The 27,326-nt window shown below is 41.5% G+C and overlaps 1 protein-coding gene across 2 annotated transcripts in view; it reads left to right on the forward strand.

Annotated features, from left to right (window-relative positions):
* Nucleotides 1-3,447: 3,447 nt before the first annotated feature.
* The window catches only part of LOC143337776 (leucine-rich repeat transmembrane neuronal protein 4), a 103,151-nt gene continuing 79,272 nt past the window's right edge, over nt 3,448-27,326 (forward strand). The window contains exons 1-2 of one of the 2 annotated variants that reach the window (XR_013079202.1): nt 3,448-4,246; nt 11,756-13,380. Coding sequence is in view for 1 of the 2 variants with exons in the window: in XM_076757641.1 (XP_076613756.1) it covers nt 4,243-4,246; nt 11,756-13,317 (1,566 nt within the window). In the remaining variant the exon portion in view is untranslated. The remainder of the gene's footprint in view (nt 4,247-11,755; nt 13,381-27,326) is intronic. The other variant, XM_076757641.1, reaches the window with a different exon arrangement.

Genomic DNA, 27,326 nt, shown 5'->3' on the forward strand with positions numbered 1-27,326 from the left:
TTGGATGTGTAGCCAGGGAGCTAAAACATGCAAAACCACTGGTGCAGTCTTTTCCCTCCATATTGGAATTCTACTCCCCCCCTCTGCGATCAATACAAAGAGTGTGCTTTATCCTGTTTGTTTAACATGTCTCAATCACTTTGTATATGTCTGGTATCATGTATATCCAAGCCCAAACACCTCAGCCCCAACCTGAGCTGCAATGCGTGGAACACAGCCCTCCAGATTGGAACCCAGCTTGGGGTAAAGGTTAATGGAAGCGACCTGCAAAACAGAGATTTACAGCTACTGCATCTGCTGTGGCAGACCTTGGCATCATAAGATCCTTTGTACCAAAAACAACTTTTTAAAGGGAAAAAAAGCAAAGGGGAACAAGAAAATGTTTTATTTTCGCACGGCACAGTGTTGGCTGTATAAGCTGTCCCTGGATATTTGCTCGATGATTCACATTCATAGGTGAACTCGAGAAACTCAGTGTCAGGTTGAAAATTGCCTTGAGGCAGGTTAAGATGATTCTGCCAGGCTTAAGATCAGAGGAAATGGAAAAAGAAAAGAACACTAGAGAGAACAAGTCCCAGTCTAATGTGAACATGGGAAGGACAGAACTGAGCTGTCTCTCACCCTGGAGATAGCCTGGAAATATCTCCAGTTGTCAGAATCACTTAGACAGAACACATGCACCATGGAAGGCCATACATTTCCAAAATACAGGTCGGTCATCAATCCATCCACAGCCAGCTCATTCATCTTTGTATCTATCTTATAGTCCCATTTTTTAAATGTAACTCGTGTCTCTTATTTTCCCAAAAACCCAAGACAAAAAAAATATCTAACATTCTATATTCAATTTCTATTTATCAAAATGGAGCTTTGTTACTAACAGTAAGAAGGATAGATTGGCCCATACACATTTCTCTATTTATTTGGTTCCCAGCAGCTTTACTTATAAGCTTATGAATTGCTTTCGGGGAATACAGATTACCTCTATTTTCAGTCACTGAGTCACGCAATCAGACATTTATTAGATTTAATGCAATCTATTTGCTGTGTTAATTCTCACAAGAATATCCACGTTCTTTCTGTGTTTCGTGTTACATTCACAGTCCCCATACCATACTGTATTTGTCGATTTTAATGTGTATACACACACATTTTTGGAAAGCATGTGCAGGATGTTTGTTCCATTTTATTCTATCAATAGCTTCAGAGAGAGCTGAAAAAGAAGTGCTATTGAAATCACCGAAGGCTTCAACATTTGTGACCTGAACGATTATTCAACATGTGAACGTTGCCGGGCAACAAACACAGTTCCAACCAGGCAAGGGGTTTTGGTAAATATCACCTTTAAAACTATATTAAAACAACCGCAGTTTGCTACACATCGTCAAAACAAAGAAAAAACATTTTACCTGAGAGCAGAGCAGAAGAGTGTTCTCTGTTCAAAGCCTTTAACGCGTTATTCCATTTAACTTCTTTTTTTCCCCACAAATGCTGAATACTACCTGCCTGACAGATACTTAAACCAACAAGCAGAGGATATTCATTGGTGGAGTAAAAAGGTGAGGGTAAACGATACGGTTATATTTCTTGAGGAGAGAAATCACTTCGAGCCTGTAGGCTGGCACTGTCTGTATCTCCATAACTTCACAGGGTATTAATTGTTTCAGCGCCGTCAGCAGAATGGCCTCTGCTTGTTGAACCAAATCCAGAAGTAAAGTCATCAGCCAAATTGCATGGGAGCTGATAGTGGGACTGAGCCACGGTGCAAGATGCTGAATTTTAAGATGATGTTGGAGAAGTTCTGGCATTTGAGAGGTGCGCTAAGAACTGGTAACCACCACTGAGCGGATGAAGGGGTGGGACACTAAATACTCTGTAGGTTGGTATCATGACAAAGTGCTAATTCATCAAGACATGATTACTATTAAAAAAGCTGCGATAGAGTTGTCAAAGGTGCGGCAGTTGTTGATATTCATGTGACACATGCTCTAATGGCACTGATTTACAATGCTGCTTAGTATTCGCAAACATCTTATATCATCAGGTGAAGAGGGGCATTTGGTGCCAATCATGCTCCAGTGATTATCTGAGAATCAGTGCGAGATGTTCTGCAGGGATAAACCTCTGTGCTAGCTTAAAATGCATCTCGGACAGATTTCATTTAAACAGTCAGTGAAAGACGCACAACTTCCTTAGAGCGATGTTCTATTTAGCCTCAATGGGGCTTCAAGGGCATTTTGTTGATGATAACCAAAGATTAGTAGCGTTTTCCAGACCTTTAACTTAAGTGAAATTCAAAATACTACGAGGAAAAACTACTCCATTAATAGTGAAAGACCTGGATTTTACCTGGAAAGATATTGGAGAAATAAGTATTTCATCACTGGAATCTAGTGGAGTTCAAGCATAGAAAATGGAAACACCCAAGTAAAGTGGCAGTATTTCTGCTTATAAGACATTTCATTACCAACTTGTAAATTTGCCAAATCATTTCTTGTAGCTACTCAAAAGCAATTTTAAATGCCATGGGTATCAGTATTAGGCCGGCTATGTTCAAGCATAAAAGAAAGGGGCAACATATATTAGTAACCCAGTGCAGATGCAATGCACATTAAAAATTCAGCTGCCTATTTCCTCCTTAAATACACCCAAGCTTTAAAAGGCAGCTGGGGTGACACAGGGGGAGGCCGCTGTCGATTAAGAACCATTGCATTTCCAATAGGGGTTAGTGCAGAATGTTAAGTATAATTCTGTTTATGAGTTTTGGTTCAGTTGTTTCTCATAACCTGTTTACCCAGAAGCTAGCAATCAGTCCCTGGGCAGTTCCAGGAATCAGGCCGCCTGTATTCAGTCACTCAAATGCACCATTTCAGGACCATGGACAGCGTCCTGCAGCCCTTTGTATTGGCTCACAGTGTGTGGTTATGGCTGCTCTCACAATGGGCTGTTTGTGAGGACCCACAACATAATGTGAAATGTACAATCACCCCAACCTTAACCAAACCTATTACTAACGGTAAGCCTAAAACTGACCCTCAAACAACCTTAAAAATGTGTCATTTTCCATAAAATGCCCTGACTCTGTAAGTCTCACACTACAAGCACACAGACACACACACACACACACACACACACACACACACAAACCTTTCACAAAAGGACAACCAATGAATTCCTTATTATCTACAAATGCGTGTGTTGCATTCATAAATGTTTAATAGTGAACTGTGATGACATTTATTCAAGAAAACATAATTTCCTTTACAGCAAGCAAATAATGAAGCGGCTAAAAATGAAGGAAGGGCTCTCTTGCAGTATTTGGTTCCACTGTGGTGACATTTGGGTTCCGTCCGTGGCAACCTTCCTTAAAATCGTGCCACCGTAACATTTAACTCACGATGCACCCTCGGACAACCTCACGGGTCGCAGTCTCACCAGAAGAGGGCATTCCGATTCTGCCTGACAAAGTTGCCTTGACATGCAGACGTGATTAACAACAGCGTCATGCTGTATTTCAAACCGAGCCACAGCGAGAATGAAGGGAACATTTGGACAAAAAGGTGGATATTTGGATATCTGACTATTCCGCGAGACTCGCTGGCAGCGTTTCACAGAGACTTGTGGATAAACGAGCGCTACTTTCCTCTGTGCGCCATGCGCGGATCAGACTGAGCATCCTTGAGAACAGAGACGTCGGGGGGTTTACTTGGGAGAAGGAATCTAAGGGTTGCTTGGCTCCTTTGGAAAATTACGTCCTGTTTTTTTTTTGTGCATCATGCCAGCGTATTTGTGAAGCGTTGTGACAGGATATTCGGAATCTCCTTGCTCATGTGAGACTGACATGAATCACTTGGATGTGGCTCCGTTATTGTCTGCGCCTACTGCAGTACTCTTTTTGGCTGTAACTTGAAAAAAAAGAGAAAGATTCTTTTCCAGCGAAAACATGGATAGGGACTTCTGAAACCGGATTCCTTTCTCTTTTACCAGTTTAATCTGGAGTTGGAAGTAAATGACATTCGCCCCGGTACATTTGAACGGTAATAGACGCAGAACTAAACCGGATAGCACATCCAGGTCCGGGAGAGTAAAGGGCAGGTGCGCTTTGGAATCGGCGGCTGCGCGGAGAGACCGGGCGAGTGGATTAGGACGGTACCTGTCTGTGGAGAGCGCGTCATGCGGATTCGGATGTCGCGCACTAGAAGCCATTAAAACCTGTGGGCTGGAGCTGACAGATAAGCGGATATGGGTAAGTTCTGTTTCTGTTACCATCTTTTTCATAGCGTGGGCTGTTGCAAAATACACTCCAGTTGTCCTCCTTTGTCATAACGCACCACAAAATGCCTCTTCCGAGCACAACCTGGTTTGAATCAGACGCTTGCATCAAAAATGGTCGTTCTTTCAAATGCGCTGTTGTGACATCTAATCAGGGTTTTGGTGTCTTTCGCTAAGTGCTTCTGGAAGCTTGAGGAATGTGGCTGAAGCCCGTGCTGTAGCCTGTTAGTCGCAGAGCTGCAATGTGTTTTTCCTCCATTTCCTGACGGTATGGTTTACTAGAGACTAAGGACACTTTTCTTTTCTTTTCTTTCTTTTTTTTTTTTTTTTTTCCATTTCACAACGCTGTGCGCTTCACGATTCGGCTCGAAATCAAAGCGAACAAGCCTTTCTGTCTGAGTGAGGACTAACCTTTTTTTTTTTTTTTTTTTTTTTTCACCCTTTTCTCTTGACTAGTTAGACTGTCTGGCTCATTGACATGGACTCAAATGCTAATTACGGTAAATGTTGGAAGCCAGTCAACTTTATAAAGCGTGGTCCTGCATAATCATTGACTGTCCTTAATCTGTACGCACGAAGCCTATTGTCCAGTTTCAGCTCACTGCTAACGCCTCCCCAAAACTCTTGTGGGCTGAAGGCACCGGTCGTGCAGGTTTTGCTTAGCAGACTGATTCTTATTCAAGAAAGCCGTCGTATTCTGCACCTGCTATCAAGAGGGACTCTCCGAATCGAGCATAAAACTGTGCGTCCATCGATCAGTACTCTGTAGTGTCTCTCTCAGCACCCCTCTCCTTTAGTAATGCATGGTTATATTTCTGTGCCTGTGCGCGTGCATGTGTTTCCCCATGTAATTCTCAGTTACATATAATCAGAATTTACCATTTCGCCCCGTTCTGTTTCCCACGTGCGCACGAGTTACACACTCCAAGCCCACCACATCACCTTCTTGGACCCCTCTCTGTCCTTCTCTTGGAATTGAACTGTTTTCTGTTTAACATTGTCTCACTCCTTTTCCCCAAAAAAATCTAATAATTTGGGTTTGTTCTCCATCACTTGCATTTTCTTGGCTTGATACTATCGTTAAGGAAGCCTAATCTCCTCAGCCATTCTTAACTGTTATACAGATGGCCAAGTTCACTGGTGGTGCTGTGCCATTAATTGTGAGGCCGCATGATATATCGACCCACAGTGGGTTACTGCACCACATCAATATAAGCTACAACGGCACACAAAGCCATACAGTACTGGCTGTGGGAGCTCAATTTATGTGTACTGCAAAGCAACCATACATGGTTAATCAAAGAAGTCTGGTTTATGGGCCTGTTTCTAAATTAAATATCAGAGCATGTCAGAAAACCCTGCGTACTTTCGGTGCAGTGACTGACTGAGACTCACACGCACATGCAGGTGGGCACATGTGCCTGCAAACACATTTGTGTCCAGGTGCACGTCCCAGCCCAAAATCTCAACTTTTGTCAACCATGTAAGCTTCATGTTGTAGCCCACAATTATTTGAAGATTACATGGCGCTGTAGTCTCAGTTATCCACCAGTGTAGCTGACTGTGATGCTCTTCATTAACAGCGTGCAATGCACTTATGTTTCATGGACCATATTATTAGAGATCTGCTTTGCAGAAAGAGGACAGTAGGGTAGAGATGATAAAAATCCACAGCCAGAGTTGCAGCTGCAGATCTTTAAGATAAAGTTAGAGACCCCGCAGTAATATTTCACACGCATTTCCTTCATCTAAAACATGTTTTTGCTGTGAACCTGTCAATAGATGGAACAGATTACTTTGTTTAAATGAAAATCAATGTGATACCAGTCTCACTGGCTCGTCTGCCAGTTCACAGTTGCTTCATATAGGCAACAGATGACCTTCTGCTGGCCTTACAGCATCCAACAGGCAGCATTGTTGAAATGTCAGGTGAAGCAGGTGAGGGAGGGGAGATCAACAGTGCCTTTGAGGGCAATATCTTGGCATTTATTATTTACATTTGCTTATTTTAAAAGAAAAAAAAAATCAATAGCTTGTGAAGCACCTGGGACCCAGCATCCATTATCTCCAGTGTAAGTTTATCCTGTTCACATTTGTAAGGGCTGGATGCATAGAGCTTCAGGCTGACTACACTGTGGAAAGGTTGGCCAGTAACGCTTGTAAATATGTGTTAAACCAAGCCAATATTCAACAATGTTTGGCAATTGCCACAGTCAAAGAAAACCAGACATAAAATAAAATGTAGCATGGAAGAAGTAGGAAGTTACAGACCACAGGTGAGCATAAGCGCAGTTCATTCTGGTAGGTTAAGAGGATGGCCCACGGAACAGTTGATGTACAGGGCTTCATCATCATCATCAACAACAACAACAACAACATGTGTTGTTGATGATATAGTGTCTCTGCAATGTATTAAGCCTGTGCCTCCGCCTGATTCTGACCCAAATAAAGCCAAATCTTAACTATGTGAAGAAGTGTGGAGTGATCAAAATATCTTCACTTTCCAAAAACTCAAGATCTAACACTCAAATGCAGTCCTCACAAACAAAAAATATATCCCCCAAGGCACACTATATGACTTCTGTCTACTTTCAGAACGATTGGTGTTGTAGCATTTTGCACCCTTTTGTCAGGGCTGTGTTGCCCACTGATGAACCTTTTGGTCAGCTTGACCAGTATTGATACCTGACTTGGTAGAAGAAACATACACAACCCTCTCAGTGACTTACAAGGTTACAACCTAGTTGATATTTAACCCCACTACCTGAACCAAATTTCCTTAAGCAGTGTGTCACTTAAACCCTATTTGCACAGGACTAGTATTACCTGGGGACCTCTTGTAATTTGTGTGTAATTGTGGAGGTTTTCTGTGCCTTTAATCCTGTGTGAATCTGCCGTGTTTGGTAAAAATTTGCTGCTAATTACTCACCATATTTCACCAGACACAGAGGTTGTGATAACATTAGTCATATGGGAATAAATTAAAGCATTTTGAGTGAAAGATTCAGGAAGCTCATATACATATGTGTGTGTGTGTGTGTGTGTGTGTGTGTGTGTGTGTGTGTGTGTGTGTAGGGTAATAGTCCCTGTGGTGCTCTTCTATATTCCTCCTGATCAGTGCTACAAATACAAGACAGGCGCACCAGGACACAATGTTTTCCAACCACTGTTGAAATGGGTCTAACTTGGCAGGCCCTGCTATCATCTCAAAGATAATTGGAGACTAATAGGATGGCTTAGGTTTGTCTGGGGACGTCCTTCCCTATGTATTCGGCTGCTGTCCAGTCTCTATGTGCAGTCAAGGCTGAGGCTGGTAGCATTTTGTCAATGACAGGCAGCAAATAGCAATGAGCCACTTGTGTGCACTCAAAGTGCACCAGTTAGCGAGTCCATTTGCCAAGTTATTAAGCTACATTTGGTTTTATTTTAGGTCAGCAGTAAAGTGCACTTACTCTCTCTATGTGTTAGGGTTGAGAGGCAGAAATAGCTATCTTCTCGTGCTGAGGACAGCAGGGCTGTCTGCTGCATAACTAAGCATTACGCACATGCCTTCAGACAAACTTTAGCTTCGACCTATCCAGCCATATTAGATTTAGACAGATAACTGCAGCGGGTGACATAGAAAAATGAGAAGCATATAGCGGTATATTGTCATACCAAACAGTAAAACGAAAGCAAGAAAACTGTTCATCCTAAAAGTTTGATCTGAAAGTTAGCGAGAGGGAAAATAAGATTGGGGAGCGAAAATGGAAATCAAAAAGGGAAGTGGAAGGGCTGAGGAGATTTTTTTGACCGCATGCATAAAAATAGACTTCATATTATAAAAACATCCTGATGGCTGCAGGGTTCAAGGACATGCATAACTCGCATATTTTCAATTGGATATGAGAATGAAAGGAATGAGAAATTGTTCATCTAAGTAGATATGGCATAAGAACAGTAATGGTGAGAGGTACATAAGGTAAGAGGTAATAGAGTCACAAACCCCCATGAGTGACACCTCAGAGGGTGACTTGTGCTCCTTTGTGAATAAGATTAGAGGAGTAGTGGTGAAGGAGATGGCTTACAGAGGCATTAGCGCGCAGAGCGCTCATTAAACCACATACAGTGTCAGTAAGGGGAGAGAGGTGTCTTGTGAGGCAGGCTCAATCTGAAAGAGATGGCGCAGTCACTTCTAATAAAGCAAGCCTATTATGCACATGGGAAATAAAAGCAATACAGGGGGGTTCTGCATCCTCCTGGGATAAGAGTAAAACACAAAATGTAGAAAGCATGCATTCATGTTTAACAGCTTACACAATTTGTTCCCCAGTCAAGTGTTGTCTGTTACAATTTATTTCAGTTCACGTGGAACTTTACACATGGGCATTGTTCTATATCAGTATTCTTCTCCTGTCTCTGTCTGTTTCTTTATTGTAAGCCTTTGAGGCACAGTGTTGTTGGCAAATTAGTTAAAGTTACATTCAGAAACCTGAGAAAAACAAATTGGCTGCTCTCAGAAATACTGCATCTTGTGATCACTGTCTTTCTCTCTGCCATATTTATGAGAAAGTATCACAATTGTGGGATCCAAGATGAAGAAACATGATTGATGTATCTGCTGGTATAATCAATAGCCAGCACAAATTATCTGTACAGTTCCATGGTTCCCTCCATCTGTAAGGAATGATGAAAGATTCATGTGAAAACAAACAGTAAGTGTGTCTCTCTCTCAGTCACACTCTTAGGCACACACAAACACACGCATACAATACCCATATGGGATCAGCAGATGCTTGGCAAGGAGCGAAATGGCTATGTTAGATAGCATATGCTGTATGATGCCTCTCAGCCACTCTATGTCAGGGAATTATTTCTGACAAATCCTGCAAAGATTATGGAAAATGCTAGAAAACTGTAATCATGCTCACTGCCTCAACAACACCACAAGTATCCTTAAAGCCCAAAGATTCCATGTTTTAGCCCCAGTTCATCATCATATAACATTAATTTTAATTAGTTGGTGAATTCAGCATGGGGTCTGCCAACACATCATACATTTTGCAAGCTAATTCAAATATGGACTACTTCCATCCTGACACATCAGTTTTATCTCACTATAATAATGGTAATAAAGTCCATGCTTGATTATATTGCTTTGAGAAACACACATAAGTAGTGAACCCCCCATACCACCTCCTCAAGGGGAAATCAATGTATCTTAATGACAGATCATTAGTGGCTCTGTAAAGGGGAACGATTTTAATGGAAACAACTCTGTCTCACCTCCGAACAAGGAGTGATATCACGGGAAGCTACTGACCACTTTTCTTCACTTTTCAAATCTTATTTGAAATGGAGCATCTACCCCAAAAATTTAAGAAATGTACCTCATACATATGCAGCCATTCTCCACAGATAGGACATGTCAGATTTGGCTGCTGTGCTGCTTTGGTTTGGTTAAACATGAAATGGCTGGAGTCTAAATTGAAATGCCTCCAGGATTGTATACATAACCATCAGCTCTTGAATGTTAATTTGCTCTATACAAGCTGCCTTTCACGACTTATCTGTCACTTGCATTGGTGCAATGATGGTTTGTGGGATGACTGAATACAAATACAGATAAAGATACGATTGAGTAAAATTGCAAGTCACTTTGCTTCAACACAGGTTGTCAATGTGTATTCATATGCATTCATCTATAAACATGCAGCGCAAATGACATCAGTCCAAACAGCTACGACCATGTCATTTGGATAATATGTTGACACATTATGAATTTTTCTTTACATCTGAATAGAAAATGTTTTTGTAATTAAAATAATACTGCAAATTATACCACTTAATGACCACACATTATTGTCAATTGATCAAAACAAGCAATATTATGTAGTGTGTAACTACTTTAATTAATCAGCTTTTATCAATCAATAAAAGCTTGCTGTCATTTCTGAAATAGGGAACCTAAGATACTCACAGAGCAGAGGTGAGACAAGAATGAAACAGTGTTGTGACGAAGTCATGTTTTATAGTTTACAGTCTCAAGTCATTTCCAAAATCGCAGTCATGAACTTTGAGTTATAAACAAATCATGCTGTACCCCTGGTAACATTCTTGCCTCTGTCACGGAGGACAAGTTGGTGTCAAACCAGCTTCTGTCCCATCGGACCACCCGCTGAATATCTGACCATAGGATTCTTATATGATATATGATATGATAAAATGCTCACGTGGTCTGGGAGCCACATCATTCATAGTCACAAGCTAGACAAATGCACACTTGAATCCAATAGTTAAGAAAAAATAATAAAAAAAAAAAGCTTGCGAGATGTCCTTTGGTTTACATATTTTGAAGCTCAGGATGTATTCATCTTTATTAGGTAAGTCTCCATTGCTACAACCCATGTAGAAGTTGTAGAAGTTGCGCTGGAGTGTTGTAGAAAAAAAATATAGCTGCAGATAATGTTGGTTGGAAAACACCAGGTTTGATGCATTTGTGTTCAGCACATTCTCCTCAGTTGCATGGTGTGATATGACTGGACATGCGTAGGTGTAAATAGGTGTGTTGAAGGAATGGTGAACATTGGTTAGTGTCGGGGCGAGTGTTATTAATGTATATGACAACCTTAGAGACTGAAAATGAAAGGGATGAATTACAACACTGCGATAACAGTTGAGTGGATGTGTCTCCAAGATCTAGAAAAATACAATCTAGAAACCTGGAGCTGGAAGGGCATCATATTTCTGCATGAATCTGTCAGCTTTGGTTGTGGACGAAGGGAACAGACCTGGTATGGAATGTGGTGGAAGGAAGATGCAGAAATTGTACAGAGGAATATGAGTATGAATCTGAAGGACTACTGATTTGCTGCACTGGTAGGAGAGATCTCTGAATGGTAGTGTGACCATTTCAGAAGATAGAAAAAATCTTGAATGAAGAAAGCCCTGAATACAGGCTTTCATTTTTAAGTTCTGGCATCTCCACATCAATCAGGATGTAGAACAGTCTCCCTTTGTTTAGGATATAGCAGCAGCTATTTCTAATTTTTTGGACTTTCACATCACAATGTTATGTTGTTGGTTGACTTTGCTTTTCAGCTTTTTTAATGTTTTGACAAAGGTGCCCTTCCTATTCAGATGCATTGCCATTGATCTTTACAGAGAATATCAGCTAAAAGCACAAAAGAGTTTGCTTTTTGTAGCAGGACTGTTACTTGATAAGTACAAACCAAACCATCCAAATCATAATTAGATACTTGATGCTTGCCTCAAGATAACTCTTCAGAAATGGTAAGCAAAGATGCCAAGATTGTTGGGTCACTTGGATCTCTTCCTCTTGCATCAACGCACATAGTTTGGGGGACAACATCATTTCCAATACTGATCACAAGGAAAAATAAGATACTTAGTGTGTAGCATGCACTTGTTGAGTTTTTAGTAAACTCATCTCTTAACCTATTTTTCCGTTCTTGTTTCCATCTTCCCCTGTCTTTCCCTATAGGCTCTGCTCTGCGGCGTCGCTGGCTAGTGGTCCAACTCCTCATGCAGGTGTGGCTGGCAGCAAATCCATCTTTAAGTGAGCGCCCATGCCCCAAGAGCTGTCGCTGTGATGGAAAAATTGTTTACTGTGAGTCAAGCGCCTTTCGCGATGTCCCTAAGAACCTCTCAGGAGGCTGTGAAGGCCTGTCTTTACGGTACAACAGCCTCGCCAGTCTTCGTGCAGGCCAGTTTGTAGGCCTCAACCACCTCATCTGGCTCTACTTGGACCACAATTACATTGCCTCTGTGGATGGAATGGCCTTTCAGGGGGTCCGCAGGCTCAAAGAGCTGATCCTGAGTTCCAACAAGATCACATCGCTCCACAACACCACATTCCACCCTGTCCCTAATTTGCGTAATCTAGACCTGTCATACAACAAATTGCAAGCCTTGCAGCCTGGACAGTTCCAGGGCCTGCGGAAGCTTCTCAGTCTTCACATACGCTCAAACTCTCTAAAAATCATCCCAGTGCGTCTGTTCCAAGATTGTAGAAATCTTGAATTCCTGGATCTGGGATACAACCGTCTGCGCAGTATCACTCGGAATGCATTTTCAGGCCTAGTCAAGCTCACTGAGCTGCACCTGGAGCATAACCAGTTTTCAAAGATCAATTTCTCTCACTTTCCTCGTCTCTACAATCTGCGGGCACTTTACCTGCAATGGAATCGAATTCGCTCAATGAACCAGGGCCTGACGTGGACCTGGGCCTCCATCCAGAAATTGGATCTGGCTGGGAACGATCTGACGGAAGTTGACGCTGTAGTTTACCAATGCCTACCAAACCTGCAGACCCTCAATCTGGACTCCAACAAGCTGACCAACGTCTCCCAGGAGGTTGTTGATGCCTGGATCTCCTTGACTATGATTAGCTTAGCTGGGAATGTCTGGGACTGCGGCCCTGCAATCTGTCCTCTGGTGGCTTGGCTGAGAAATTTCAGAGGGGCAAAGGAGACCACCATGATCTGCGCCTCCCCCAAGAAAGCCCAGGGGGAGAAAGTGATGGATGCTGTTGAAGCTTTTGGTGTTTGTCAATCAAACCCAGCTACAACTCTTACTGTGAGTATTCCTCCAACCCCATCCAGTGTCCCTGTGCAGACTGAACATCGCCCAGCCATTCTGGCTTCACCTACTGGTTCTGGAAAGAGAGGAGAGGGATCTATCAGAGGCCCGACATCATCAGCTGTTACCCCACCTGTGGCACTTCCCCCAGAGCAAGACTTGGAGCCTGTGTCCTTCCATAAGATTGTGGCCGGAAGCGTTGCCCTTTTTCTATCTGTTGCGATGATCCTGTTGGTAATCTACGTGTCTTGGAAACGCTATCCTAGCAGTGTCAAGCAGCTGCAGGAGCACTCGGCAGCAGCCCGCAAACGCCGCAAGAAAGCTAGAGAGACGGAGCGCACCCTGAGCTCTCCACTGCAGGAGTACTATGTGGACTACAAGCCCACCAATTCTGAGGCCATGGATGTGCTTGTCAATGGGACCGGACCCTGCACCTATACGATCTCAGGCTCCCGAGAATGCGAGGTATGACCCACACCACCGCCACTCCTCCTAAACAAAACTCTGTCCACAGCGAGACGACCAGAGGTAATTATTTACTCTGCTTTGATAGATGATAAGTCTGCTACTTGATTACTTAGCCTTACACAGCAGGTTAGGTAAATACTGTGTATGGATTATTATTGAATGAAGCAGAGGTGGTTTTAGCATCACTTTTTTGTATAGTAAGATATCTCTTGTTTTCAGATGGGTGTTTGTATATTCGCTTAAACCCTAATCTCTGTCAAGATGCAAATGTTTGTTTGATTGCAGAATTGTACAGAAGTACAGATAAATGGGACTGATTATATTTCCTATTCTGCGTAATCTTGAGCTTAAGATACGCTGTTTGTGATAAGACATTTGTGGTTGTTTAGGTACTCGATTGCTTTCTTTGTTTGCATATCACAAGCTTTGTGCTTTGTGTGTTTGCTCTACTGCTATTCAGTTTTTGATTAGCACTATTGGGGAGGGAGAATAGCTGAATTTTGGAGATTCACTTCTGGACACTGGGTGTGAATGCATGTAGAGACTCTCATCACTGAATAGAGCTTGCCCTGAGCTGATGACTTCACACTTTTCTTGACATAGATATGACTCAAGATAGTTGTTGGAAAATACACCATCACCATTACCTTTCTGTGTTTCCTTCCTTTGCACATTGCCTTGTTGAAGTTACTCACTTGTTTACCCACTGGCTTAATTGATTTGTCACACATAAACTGGAATGCATAATTCCACTGGCCATCCACACTTTAACTCACACAGAGATTGAAAAAATACACATTTTGTGATACACACACACACACATACACACACACAAAGAAAGAAGTAGTGTTTGATAGTCCCGAAAGGAGTGGAAATTCTTTGAAATGTTGCGTACACAGGCAAGTGAATTTCTTCAAAACAGTATTCACAGACTACAGCAGTGTGGGAATACCACTTTTCTCCCCTTGCTTTCAGCTGCTACACTCTTGTGTACCTGACATACTGTACCGTTCTTGGTTAAACCTTGTACTCTACTGCTGAGTTTTTCCAAGTTTACCCAGCTACAGCTAAGCAAAGCTTCTGTAGAAATGTATTTCTCATCACAGATTAAGTGGCCCTGGTATAACAGGGGGTGAAGGATGGACTGAGCCCACTTGGATGATCAGACAGCCCACTCACTGAAGCTGTAACCCAAAGGTGTAAGACATATTTTTGTTGAGCTCTCTATATATTTACCAGCCCACTCATACTCAGTGTAGTTCTTTCCCCAGCATTTCCATGGCATGAAATTCTAGCAGGCTCTCTCTGGAGGAATGACTGTAAATGCAGAGGTTTAAACAGTGCGGAGGAAGAGGAGGAGGAGCAGCAGGGCTCGATCCTCCACATTCTTTTCCATTTCTGTCACTGACTGTCTGGCTTTCCTGGAGGCAGGTTATCTCTAATATGCCATACGTGCAGTTCGCTCACACTGGTTTGATTGTAAAGAGGGACCACAAATCACAGCTGCCATTCTTGTTGTTTGCCCTGCCCTCCCGCATAGGGACTTTGAGTGCCTCCTTTCAGCCCACGGTACAGATTTATATTCAGTTTGAATTTTTAAATGTAAATCTGTACTTCATTCTATACACTGCCAAGCAAATTTCAGTTTGAATTATGCAGTTTTCACATGACTTCATTTTGACCTCTTTCATGGCTTCAACCCAACACGCCATGCTGTCTTCAAGCCAACAAAATACGTGCAGTGTCATCTTATTTTCACTTCCAGCCACAGAGCACAGTACGATCTCAGCCAACAGTATGCACAGGATGTGCATAGGCTAGACATCATCGTGCATAATCCAGTACAATAGCAATTGACAATATTATAAAGATGTCATGATTTTTTTCAATGCAAGAAAATTCTGCAGAATTGTTGTAAGGGTATTTTGGACTCCATAAGCTTATACAGGTGTTCTTGTGGCTGCGCTCCATAATTTAAATAATGAGTAAATCTAATTAGGAAGTTAATTTGCAAAGTACACCACAGGAGACAGCTGCCCACAAGAATCATATCAATATGAAAAAGGCATAATGATAGTTGCAATAAAGATTAACTTTTAAAAGAGGTTATGATGAAGAATTGGTATTCTCAATCAAAGATAAAAACAGTTAAATTTCTATGTAGTTTTGATTGTCTTTTATCAAGGAGGGTAGTTGTAATTCTAGAAAATGTAATAGTAAAATCATCATGCTCTGATTATTTTGATTTAATCTACATAGAAGTTGTCCTCTGAAATTAGTCAAGCATTTTGAAAATAGCATTCATGCCTTTAATATATATATATATAGCCCTTAGTTTCTTAATCTTTATATGGCCCCAAATTACAAAGCTGTCTCAGGGGTCGATAAGATTAGTTCAACCCATGTGTTGGACCTGCAGTCCACACTGAGTTTTCAAATCAAAGGTCTTAAAATTGTAACTGTATATGTTACCTGTGTTTGTTAGAGCATTTTTAATGTCAATAGTAATATAATATTGGGTCAACAATGGATGGCCATTGTACTGCAGATCAGGAGGCATTAACAGTTGTAGAGAGGAGAGGATACTGTCGCACTAGGTGAGGGCAAAGAAAAAAATAATAATACGTTGGTTTCCTTCCAGTATGTCATATTACAAGGGACAATAAATGGCTGATTGTCATTCGCCCCATGCCAGTTGGATCAGACTATTATCAGACTCATACTGCATAGACCTTATCTACGATGAAAGGTGCCACCCGCTTCCATTCAAAAGGACCCCACACAAAATACCTCACAGCCTCTCCATCAGTGTAAGCTAGAAGTGGGCCTGCTGTTTACCATTGGAATCATTGCATCTATCATTAGCCTTTTATCTTGACTTGACTGAACTTGGCAATTTAGCTGACTCTTTCATCCTGTGAGCCAAATAAAGCAGGAATTAACCCATACTAAGAGGGCAAAGGGCCAAATCAACATTACAGAGCCAGCAGACTGTGACAACTCTGGGGCTGGAAATATTTGTGATTCATCAATGAGCACTCATATGAAGAAAATTGTTAAGGAAGAAATAAGAGCCAGAAGAAAAGCCGAGTTGTCTTTAATAATTTAGAGCCAAACAGGAATAGATCTTGAAAGTAAAGGAATGTGATAAATTCTTTATTCTTTACAGGAACCCCATAAGCTTTCAGAGGGTGGTCGCGAGTCTTCCTGGCGTCCTTATTGACACATCAGCAAAAAATACTAATGGAAATTTCACTGTATCACTGTGAGCCAGGTTTAAAGAACAGAACACATATGAAATAACTCCACATAAAGCAACCAACAACAGTTAGCCAGAACAAGAACAAAAAACTGTCAAAACACATACAAGAAAACAAAAAAAATAACCTGAAAAACAAAGATTTACAATTTGACCATAGGTGTACAATTTAAGCCAGTGAGTCCTGCTTTTTTCCAGGCGATGTATCGTCTTAAAAGGTATAGCAACATCTCTTCAACTTTGTCCTGGCTAACCTCATTAAATACAAAGTTACCCTATTATCTAAACTATAAGTCGCTCCGGAGTATAAGTCACATCAGTCAATGCGTCATGAACAGGAAAAAAAGTTGCACTGGACTGTAAGTTGCGTTTATTTAGAAATTTATTTCACAAAATCCAAGACCAAGAACAGACATTTAATCTGTAAAGGCAAGTTATTCAACAACACAATAGCACACAGAACAACTGGCTGAATAGGTGTCCCGTATGTTAACGTAACACATTAACAGTTATTCAGCTACACAATAGCATAAAGACCATACCTGGGAGTCTAAACAGGCTAAATTAACATAACAAGCCAGCGAGTCCAACAAGCAAGTTACTGGTAAGCAAGTTTACCAAGATCCCGATCTCATTCCACATCACTGAATCCATTGAATTCGTCATCCTTGGTGTCGCTTATGAACAACTCCACCAACTCCAGCGGAAGATGAAGCGCCGTCTCCTCTTCTGCGAGGCTGTCGTCAGACTCGGCATTCAGCATTCAGTTAATTTTTTCAGTGGTACAGGGGCAGCATATAGTTGTCACAAGCCTAGAGCGCTCTCTCGCGGCTGTAGATGGTAATGTTTACTCCTTGGTTTATGTCAGTCAGTATGAATTAACATTTAAAAACATCTTAAATTATATATATTTTGATGTATAAGTCGCACCTGACTATAAGTCGCAGGACCAGTCAAACTATGAAAAAAGTGCGACGTATACTCTGGAAAATATGGTACATGTTTTATCACTTATTATGCTTTGAACACAGTCGCAAGTTCATTTTAATGAATCCAAGATCTCAATTATCCACCTTGTTGATAAAATAATTAGCAACATCGCATTGCCTGCTGATGAACTGACCTGCACATTCCTCCTGTTTTTGGAAATTGCCTGACACATAAATTTTATTAAAAGTTAAAATATTTTTTGACAATAATTTATAGAGCTCTCAACTTGCAATAACAACTTCTATCTAAAAGAAAGCACCCTGATTTTCTGAACATCAGAGTTGTCAAGTAATCATCGAACCATGGTGCAAGTCTGACCTTTACAGACCATTTTCTGGGTAAATGACATTATGCCATTTTTCAGAAGAAACGTTTACATCATGTTCTTGACACATGTCAGACCATTATACATCTTTTAACATCATTCAAACATGAAAACATGAATCAAGTTGCAGTAGCTATGACCTACTGTCACTGACACTGCCTGTGAACACAACCCGCGTATGTTAGTGAAAATATGATCAATGCAAGTTGAAGTGTTTGTGCCATTGATGAGAGTATAAATTCTAGTAGATTGTGTCACAGCCTGGGTCAGATTGCAGACATTGGCGAAAGACATCAGAGTTTTATGAAATAGACAGTTTTTAGAAAAAACAGTCAATATTCAAGTCACCCACAAGGAAGAAATCCTGACTTTCTTATTTCTGAGGCTACATATGTTTAAGTGTGAAAGAACTAAACCCTTCGTATACAAAAACAGACACAAGACATAAACAAGAACTTCATAAAGAAATACAGAAGACAAAGTCCTGTCTTGATAAAGATAATGCTGCAGGAATGAATGAATCTGAATAAATAAATCTCACTAATTTATGAACGGAATTGGCAAGCGGCAGATTATTCAGGTCATGTATCTTATGCCACAGATGTTCACCCGAGCAAATACCAGGCCTTTTGTTTGGGTGGAGTAACGGGTCCAGTGGCATCATCAGCTGATGATTGAATTTGTGAAGGAAATGACTGACAAATGACAATCATCAGCACAACATGTAATTAATGTTAGTCACACACGAAGCTTGTAACGAGCAGTCGTAAAGTTCAAGTTCGAGGGAGAGTTTCATTTCTTTTGCCTCCTCTGGTGAGCCATTTAGTTTCCTGAACACTTTGCAGTCTGTTCTGTTTGTTTTGTTTCTGTTCTGTTCCCTGGTAACATGCTTGTCTGGCGATGTCTTCATTTTTCTCGGTCAGGTGTTGACGTACACGTTGGTGCCCCTTAGCTTTCTCTCCTGCCCGAGAAGAGCGTTTTTTTCCACTTTCTGCTCGCAAAGCTAATTAGCACATTTCTTGCTCTTGTTTTTTGAGGGATGACATGCCTCAGTGTCATTGCTGTCCGCAGGTATTCCCTTTCTGTCAAAGAAAGCCAGGATCTGTTGCTTGAGGGAGTCCAGGTCTAACTTGGTTAGAATAAAGTACAGTACTGCACGTTGGCCTCAGGTTTCTGACAGCACAGCTGAGCTCTAGCCATAATATGAAGCCATATTGCATGAATGTCTACTTGTGTAAACACATGGAGGAAGACTAAGTGAAGTCCTGGCACTCTACTAATTCCTGTCACATCTGCAGTTCTGTCCCACGAGCTTCCTTTGTCCTGTCCCCGCACTCTCCTCCATTTTGTTTCTTCAGATATCCTTGAAAATGCGTTCTCTCCAACCTTATCTGTCCCTCTGTCTCATCTTAAAACATTGTAAAAGGGAGACAGAACTATCAGTCAGCAGTCCACAAAGTCCTGAGTTCATCTCAGACTGTGCTCCGATCTTGTTTCTACATTTTGTTGCTCTCGCGTGGACATAAATCACTCAGCAGAACGCAGCAGCACCTGCTGCACTCTCCCCACCTCACAGCCTCGTCGCCTCTCCTCAGGCTCAAAGCTCAGGTCTGCTCATCTCTGCTGAGTGGGAATTGGTTATTCTTCCTGCGTCGTCCTCACCATTCCTTTCATTCAGATTCTGTTCCATCACCATAACTCACCCTGGACCTCTTCACATGATTGTCCTTTATCAGTCCCCAGATCCACCTGACATGAATGTGAGTTTGGCAGCCTTTTTTGTGAACTGCCTGAAGATGGTGTAGTCCTCATTTTCCTATGTCACTTCAACCTTCTTACAAAAAGGATTATTTCTATCATTTTATTTCTATCTTCCTTTGATCTTTCTCTTTCCAGCTGTACTCTTAATGTGTCTGAGCCACTTTATATATCAGAATATCACTTGGCATCCTTTGCCATTTTTTTTTTCTAACCCATTTTGGTGGGCCCACCACACCAGAACATTTGTGGCTTTTTTTCCCCCCATAATTCCTTCCTTCCTTCTCTCCTCTCATCTCACTTTATACAATTTCCATCTGTCCAGCAATCCTATCATCATCCCTTGACCTCTGCCACCTTCCACCATGATCTGCTCATTTGTTGTATCCTGCCCCTTGGCGGTCAGCAAGCGAGCGAGCTGAGCAGACATCGCTTTTTGCAGCCGACACAAAGTGGCTCAAGTCTTGCTCTTTGATAAGTGTTTTAATGATATGCCAGGCCTGCTCTGCCAACTACCTCATAGCGCTACCTCTAATTCACTCGGTACCTTCTCATCTTACACAGCTTGTCCTGAAAAGTACTGAAACTCATTTCTGCCAGCAGCCCTCTTGACTCCACCTCCTCGTCCCTTCTTCTGATAGTGCTGCTGACCTTTTCCAAACTGCAGTCATCCACTTACTATAATGTCACACTGCATACCAGCTGTCTTTTAATTAATTAATGTTGTTCCTATTTTTTTAAGAATCCCCAACTCGTCTGATGCTGAATACGAGACAATTTGTATGGCTCCTACTTTTTTTTGAATGCACTGCCCTTTAACCAAGTTTCCGAATAGGTCCGACAGAGCAGCACAAGAGAAATTGCACAGATTCTTTACACTGGCCTGCTGCCTTTAACATGGGAGTAATTAAAAGTTCTGAAATTGCTGACCTGTGTCATTTGCTTGAGATCACTCTTACAGGAATGTCACTCAAAAGGGGAGAAAAAGACATTGCCAAGTGGTCTGAGGACATCATTGGCTTTTTTTTGGACATTTATAGTGTAAATGATTAAAAAAAAAACAGATTAATGTTATGAATTGATATAATTGACTGAACTGCAAATACAGAGCACAGATAAAGGAGTATTGGAAGGGTAAAAACAATTTATTGTCACTAAAAGTTTTAATAATGTTCACAAAGAGGCAATCCAAAGCAACCCAGGTGGAGAGCGGGCAGGTAGGTAAAGTGAGTCAGCATTTTACTCAGGTGGTGGACTGGAGCTGGACAGAGACAGCAGATTTGAGACCCGAGGTGATGATCCAGGCTGGTCAGAACAAAAATCTGTTTAAGACTGGTGTGGAGATCTGGGTTTTTGTCATGTGGTTGATGAGTGTGGACTGGCTGCAGCTGTGTGGGCTGATTGGCATGGGGAGCAGGTGTAGGTGAGCTGAGATTGTAACAAACAAACACAGGGGGGAATGACATGATACAGAGGGATGGGGGGGCACAGGGAAAGGGAGGAGGAAGGGGGCTTTCTGACAATTAATCCACAATGAAGATAACTGTTAGCTGTAGCCAGAATGCTTGAACTTCATTGTATTAAAAATATTGGTTCCTCCACTACCTGTTTTCTTATGCTGATGACTGATTCAACTCTACTTTTATATTCCATCCTGGAAAGAAATTCAGCAAAAAATATCTTGTACAGAGTAAGCCCTCACTAAAACAACAAAAATAGTACGGAAAAAAAGAAATAACAAGGAGGCACCTGAGTAAATCTGAATAGATACATTTAGATGTATTTTTGCACTAGCGTGAGAGTAGATTTATGTGAGTGTATGGAAATTGTGTGTTTGTAAGGATGAAAAGACAGAGATATTGAGGAAAAATGTCTGGTCGGGTCCTGAGGACGACGAGGCGTGGGGAAAGAATCAGGACATGTCAGGACAGCTGGGTCAGGCCAGAGTATTACTAATTTATTTCTAATTTATACTCCCTTTCTTTTATCTATCTGCATGTCTATTTCGGTTTTCTTTTGTTTCAATTTCTTTTCCTTTTCTTTTTTTTCCCTCCTCCTCTGCCCTTGCCGTCTTTTATCTCAAGCTGCTCACAGGCCTGTGGGAGGTTCCAGGCCCGATGCAGGTCAGATCCCCTCCAGAGCAGCCCCCAATCTGTTCCGCACGGTCTGTTTTGCGTCAAAGGGGCAACTTTCTTCTTGAAAGAATATTGTTTTGTTGAGGAAACGATTGCCTCAATATTTTGCACAATTATGGTGCCAAAGTGACATGTTTTTTATGCCAGACCAACCACCCCAACCTCCTCCCTGTGACTTTTTGTGGTAGTGTCGAGTTTCATCTCTCATATGTACACACAACGGTGATTATCTGCAAGGAGACAAGATCACTTATCAGGAAATGTAAACAGGTCATTTTAAAGGTAGGATCCTCTTGGATGTTGGAAGTTATAGCCACAGTGTGAATTGTGTCTATTTTTGTGGTTTTGCCAAAGTCCTTATTTTAGAAAGGTCTGAAACAAAAAAGTACGCAGATTTTTGTAAGATGTCAAAATATCATCCTGCACCATTGTACAGTGGTAGGCTAGCTATCTCTTAAGGTATGAGGCTCTCTCCCTCCTTCCCTGTTTCTCTCTCCCTGTCTCTACAGTCCAAGGTCATGGTGTCAGATTGTTAATTGCTCAGAAAAAAATCAACACAAACACTGGGAGGCTAGCCAAGGGCAAGTAAGCTATCTGTAATTCAGTGGGGAGGCTGAACTTCTCGATGCTACTGTCTTCAGTCGACAATTAGCCATGTGGGAGACTTCAAAACATGCACCGCGCGTAAGAGAACATCTCTCTCATCCGCTAATCCTGTCTGTTTCACACTCCTGTTCCATGCCGCTGCTTTCTGCACCGCCGTTTGATCCATGCTTAATGAGGGTGTTAGATCACCAATACAGCAATTACATTACCTGGAAAAGAGGCAAGACTCTTTTCTTTTCCTCCCAGCCTTCACAATGCAACCCAAGAGCATCATTAATGCTAAGCTTCCTGATGCACTGCCTCTGTTATCATTTCTACTCATACTCATCTTAAAATCTTTTACAATTTACATCTGATGTACTTATTTTGTACCTTCTCGCTCAGCAATTATTATTTCTCCCCTCCTGGTCTGTTCACTTTCAAAGCAGTTTTTCAAAGCTGTGCATGATTTGTTTCACACCAGTCTCTTGCCCTTTTTACTTGTATCACTACTGACTGATGCAAGTACTGCTGCTTTACACAGCTTGTTCTTTCCAGACCCCCCATATGGATGAGAAAACAAGAATGGCATAGTGTAAGTCTATGTGATTGTTCCTAAACTAGTATCTTTCCTACTACTACATTTATTGCAGCATGTAATATAAAACTCTCCCCATTAGAAAAACTGTGCAGCAGAGGTGCACCAAGCACATAGCAAGCATCCATCCATCCATCCATCCATCCATCCTATCAAGCTAGTTCTTTGAAAGCCTTAGTTTAAAAACTTATTTTAAAGGTCCACTGTGTAGGATTTAGTGGCATCTTGTGGTGAGGTTGCAGATTGCAACCAACTGAATCCCCCCCCCCTCACCCTCCCCTACGGTGGCTGCTAAAAATGCAAAAAACATGAAAGGTGCTCTCCAGAGTCAGTGTTTGGTTTGTCTGTTCTGGTCTATTGTGGAAACAGGGCAGACTCTGTGGAGAGGACCCGCTCTCTATGAAAATATAAAAGGGAGAAAGGAACTAACAAAAACAGAGGGACTCGTCTTTTCAGGTGGTGCACTAATGACAACATAATTATGATTATCATTTTCCATTTCTGCCGGTAAATCCCCGTAAATCCAACACAAATGGGCTTTTAATAAAAATTACACTTAAGCACTCAATTTAAAAAGTAAGTGTGGAAACAATGGCACCTCTTCTGCAATTTTTGGACACTTCTCATTAAATTTCTGGCATTTCGTTAAACATTTTAACCCTTTGCATGGTTAGTTGTACAGTTGTAGGTACCTTGTTTGCAATATGAAATGCATGGCAGTTGCGTGGTATTAAAGGAAGGTTCCAGGACATTAGTGTGAGTCCAGCTCATGAAACACTCATTTTTTTCTCATTAACTACATGATCACATTCAGAAAGGTTGGACAGCCTTACTTTCACCTTGGCCATTAGTCACCAAATTCAAATATGTGCAAATCAGTAAGTCTGAGGGAAGAGATGAGTCATTCATGGATCTGCATCTGAATACACCGCTAAGTACCTGCAGCAGTACATCTGCTCATGTTTAAAGTGCTATAAAATGAAATAGTAAAAGGCAACCAAGTCATCCCTATGATAGGCATTTTAATCCATTTTTTTTAATCTTAGGAACACTCACTGTTGAATGAAGCACTTCTGCTGAAGTTGCGCAGACTTGTTCATTCTTTCCAGAAAATGATGTGCGATTTAATGAATTGACAATGAGTCTAGTATAATTAGCCTGTCATCCTTGCATAACGCGGCTGTCAGATGAAAATATTTTAGCTTTCCAAAGTCAATTTTATATTTCTATTTAATAGGTTTCATGGGGCCTAGTGTCAAGAAACTTACTTAGAATTGAAGACTGCATCTTTCAAGGAACTAAACTCTCAATTCATTACTGCTAGGAAGAGTTGGTATCTCATTTTATTGCTGGTCCTAATTAACTTACTACTGTAATTAAGAGGAACTCTCCAAAAAGAGAGGGTAGAGGCCTTGTCTTTGCAGTTCTCTGTGGGTGGACAGAGTATTAAGAATAAAAAAGACCGCATATCTACAAAGGTCTTTCTGTTATCTGGCCTGCTTTTCCTTCTCTTTTTTTTTTTTCAATATGTTTCTAACCAAGAACACAAAGCACATGAACGTTCCTATTTCTCTTGCAATGGTGCTCTCTTGCTCTGTGTTTTTTTTTTTTTTTTCCGTCCTCACCCAAAAGTCATGTCTAGACCCCTTGTAGGGGGTTTGTGTGCTTGGTGCACCCCCTTAGGTGTTCTCACCTAACCTATTACTCCTCTTGTCAGCACTGCGCGGGCGTGTGCACACTTTGCATGATTGACATCGCCCTGTATCTCCTGTTGGATTTCTTGTACCTTTTAGCATGTGAGCATTTACTTCATTGTTATTGGTTAGTTCTCATTTCTATTCATGGACTTTAATGTGACCAGCCTTCCATACAATGAAACCACCCCATAAAAGGGATGTACAGTAACGTCACGGGTCAGATGCAGGTAATAGATGGATAGTGAGCAATGCAGCAGTCTGGTAGTGTGCTTATATAAAAAAAAGGTGGTGGTGCATAATGCTTGTGCTTTTATTGGTACAGACAACATTGAACCCACCCTGTTCAATAGATTCAACAGGCAGGAAATGATAGACTGGCGCTCGGGGGTTGAAGTAGAGTAAGACAGGTAGGCAAGAGGAGCTGGCAGAGAAGCACGTTCAACAGGACGGAGCAGCCGACAGGCGGACAGGAGAAGCAGTTAGAAAGCCAGAGAAATCAGGCAGTCATCCAGACTCGACAGCTAGATTGGCAGGCGTCCGTCCACAAAGACACACAGGCCTTTGTCCACGGACAGCTGTCCATCCTCTGATCGGTGATGGCTCAAAGCTTTTCTGAAGTAAGATAATAAGTCTGAGGCAAGGCCCAGCAGATTGGCATGTTTTCCTCAGTGGTCAGATCAAAACTGCGATGCAGCAAAGATGGTATGTGTGTGCGGGTGAATATGTGTGTGTGTGTGTGTCCTCAGAAATAAAGGGCACTTTTGATCATCAAACTTGTTTTGTTAATTATGCAACTTGGATTGAAAATTACAGCTGAGATGAAAACGCAGGAATACAACTGGATTTACTCCCAAAGTGTGCCTGTAACACTGAACAGAATCTGCACGAGACCACATAAATGATTGTTCCTTTTCAGTGTGTGACACATTAAAAATGCTGTTATTGTCCATTTAAGTTTACTGTAGTGCTGAAGCTGAAGTTTTTGTCAATTACAGTAAAAACTGCATGTCTGATCTCAGCTCTTTGCTTTGTATCTTAAGCTTTCTGTGGGATTTTCAGTGGTTAAAAAAAAAAAAAAATCTAATTAGCACACACGATTTAGCTGCTTCAGTTTCATATTGCATTTGAACAAATCATGTATCATGCATGATTCAAATCAAAGGCAGCCAAGTGAGGGTGCCACTCCTGACATTTCCACAAGTTACACCACTCCAACAAGAATCGTAACGCAGCAGCAAAAGCAATCAGACATCACATTTCCAATACTGCTGTGATGTGCTGCCAGTCTTTTATGCTGTACATATAAAGAACTCACATGAAGGGGAGTGGGTGAGTGAAATATATTGATGTTGAAAATCTAATGAAATTTCCTATGCCTTTCAAGTTTGATCCTTCTGCAGCGTGTAGGTGTCAGAGCAGGCTGACTGCATGTGCTGCATCCACTCATGCCGGCGTACAAAGTAACCTTCATCTCCCCAGCTAGGAAATTCTCAGAGGCTTCATTCCGTTGTTTCTCCTATTCCTTCTCAAGCACCTTTCTCTGCTGTGTCAAGCACATATTATTTTTAGTTAATTACCTGTCTCTGTCAACCTCCACTCTGTGGCCTCACTGCATCGGTCTGAACGCAGGTTGTCTTCCACTGCAGGAAAATGTACACCTCTCATGATTGATGACTTCTAGACTTCTTTTCTCCCACAGCTTCACTTTAGTATTCTCAGCCTCACCGTGTCCAAGCTACGAGGACCATATAAACACATGCTGCAAGAATAAGTCCCAACCTGTGGTCCTTTTTCCTTTTTTTTTTCATGTATGGTGTTCCAGCACAAACAGAATGATATCCCAGGACATTTGTGAAGAGAGAAAGTGGAGGTGAGAACAAGTGGATACAGTATTATAGCTCTCCAATACACATTCTCAAGCAATTTCTGCCCTACGATGCAACACGCTCCATGTAACAGATGTCATATATTTAGAGGCCATAGTTCACTGTAAAATATATAATGGTCCCTCATATCGATTGAATTAGGAAGGTAATAAAAAAGCTCTGCATTGACAAAACTGACAATGGGTGCATTGGGATTGATTGTGCCATGAAGCCAGTGAGGCTACTTATGGACCGGGACCCTTCTCGGTATTCATCGACTGTCTCTCCAAATGCTGAAAAGATCACAGATAATGATGATCATAAAAACACAAAATGAGGGAGAGTGCAAAACCCACCTGAGCCTTGTTGTCCGTTATAAATCATGACACCTGCTATGTCTTTAAAAGAAACAATAACACTAATGCTAATTTAGAGTGATGACATTCACATGATTTCAAATAACATTAATAATCACATTGCCGTCATGCTCAGGATTTGACTGTATTTCTTTTGGGTTGTCTTGGGGGGTGGTTATGTGTAAGACTAGCACAGTAGCAGTGTATAATACGTATTATATATTATTACCAGTTGGCTCGCTCACGCTATGGAGGATGACACGCAGAGTCAAACCAGCCTTTCTGGGGTATTAACATTTTTTGCCCCCTTAGGTCAGCTTTCCTCAAAAATTCCAGTATTACATCATCCGAAAGAGTGGAGCCGGTGCAGCGCTGGTTATATTTCTACACCGGGACAAGGTGTCTAACTCCACTTTTAGCCTCCAAAACAGCATTTAA

This window comes from Chaetodon auriga, chromosome 19 (genome assembly GCF_051107435.1).
Source record: "Chaetodon auriga isolate fChaAug3 chromosome 19, fChaAug3.hap1, whole genome shotgun sequence".
In the NCBI taxonomy this organism is placed as follows: domain Eukaryota; kingdom Metazoa; phylum Chordata; class Actinopteri; order Chaetodontiformes; family Chaetodontidae; genus Chaetodon; species Chaetodon auriga.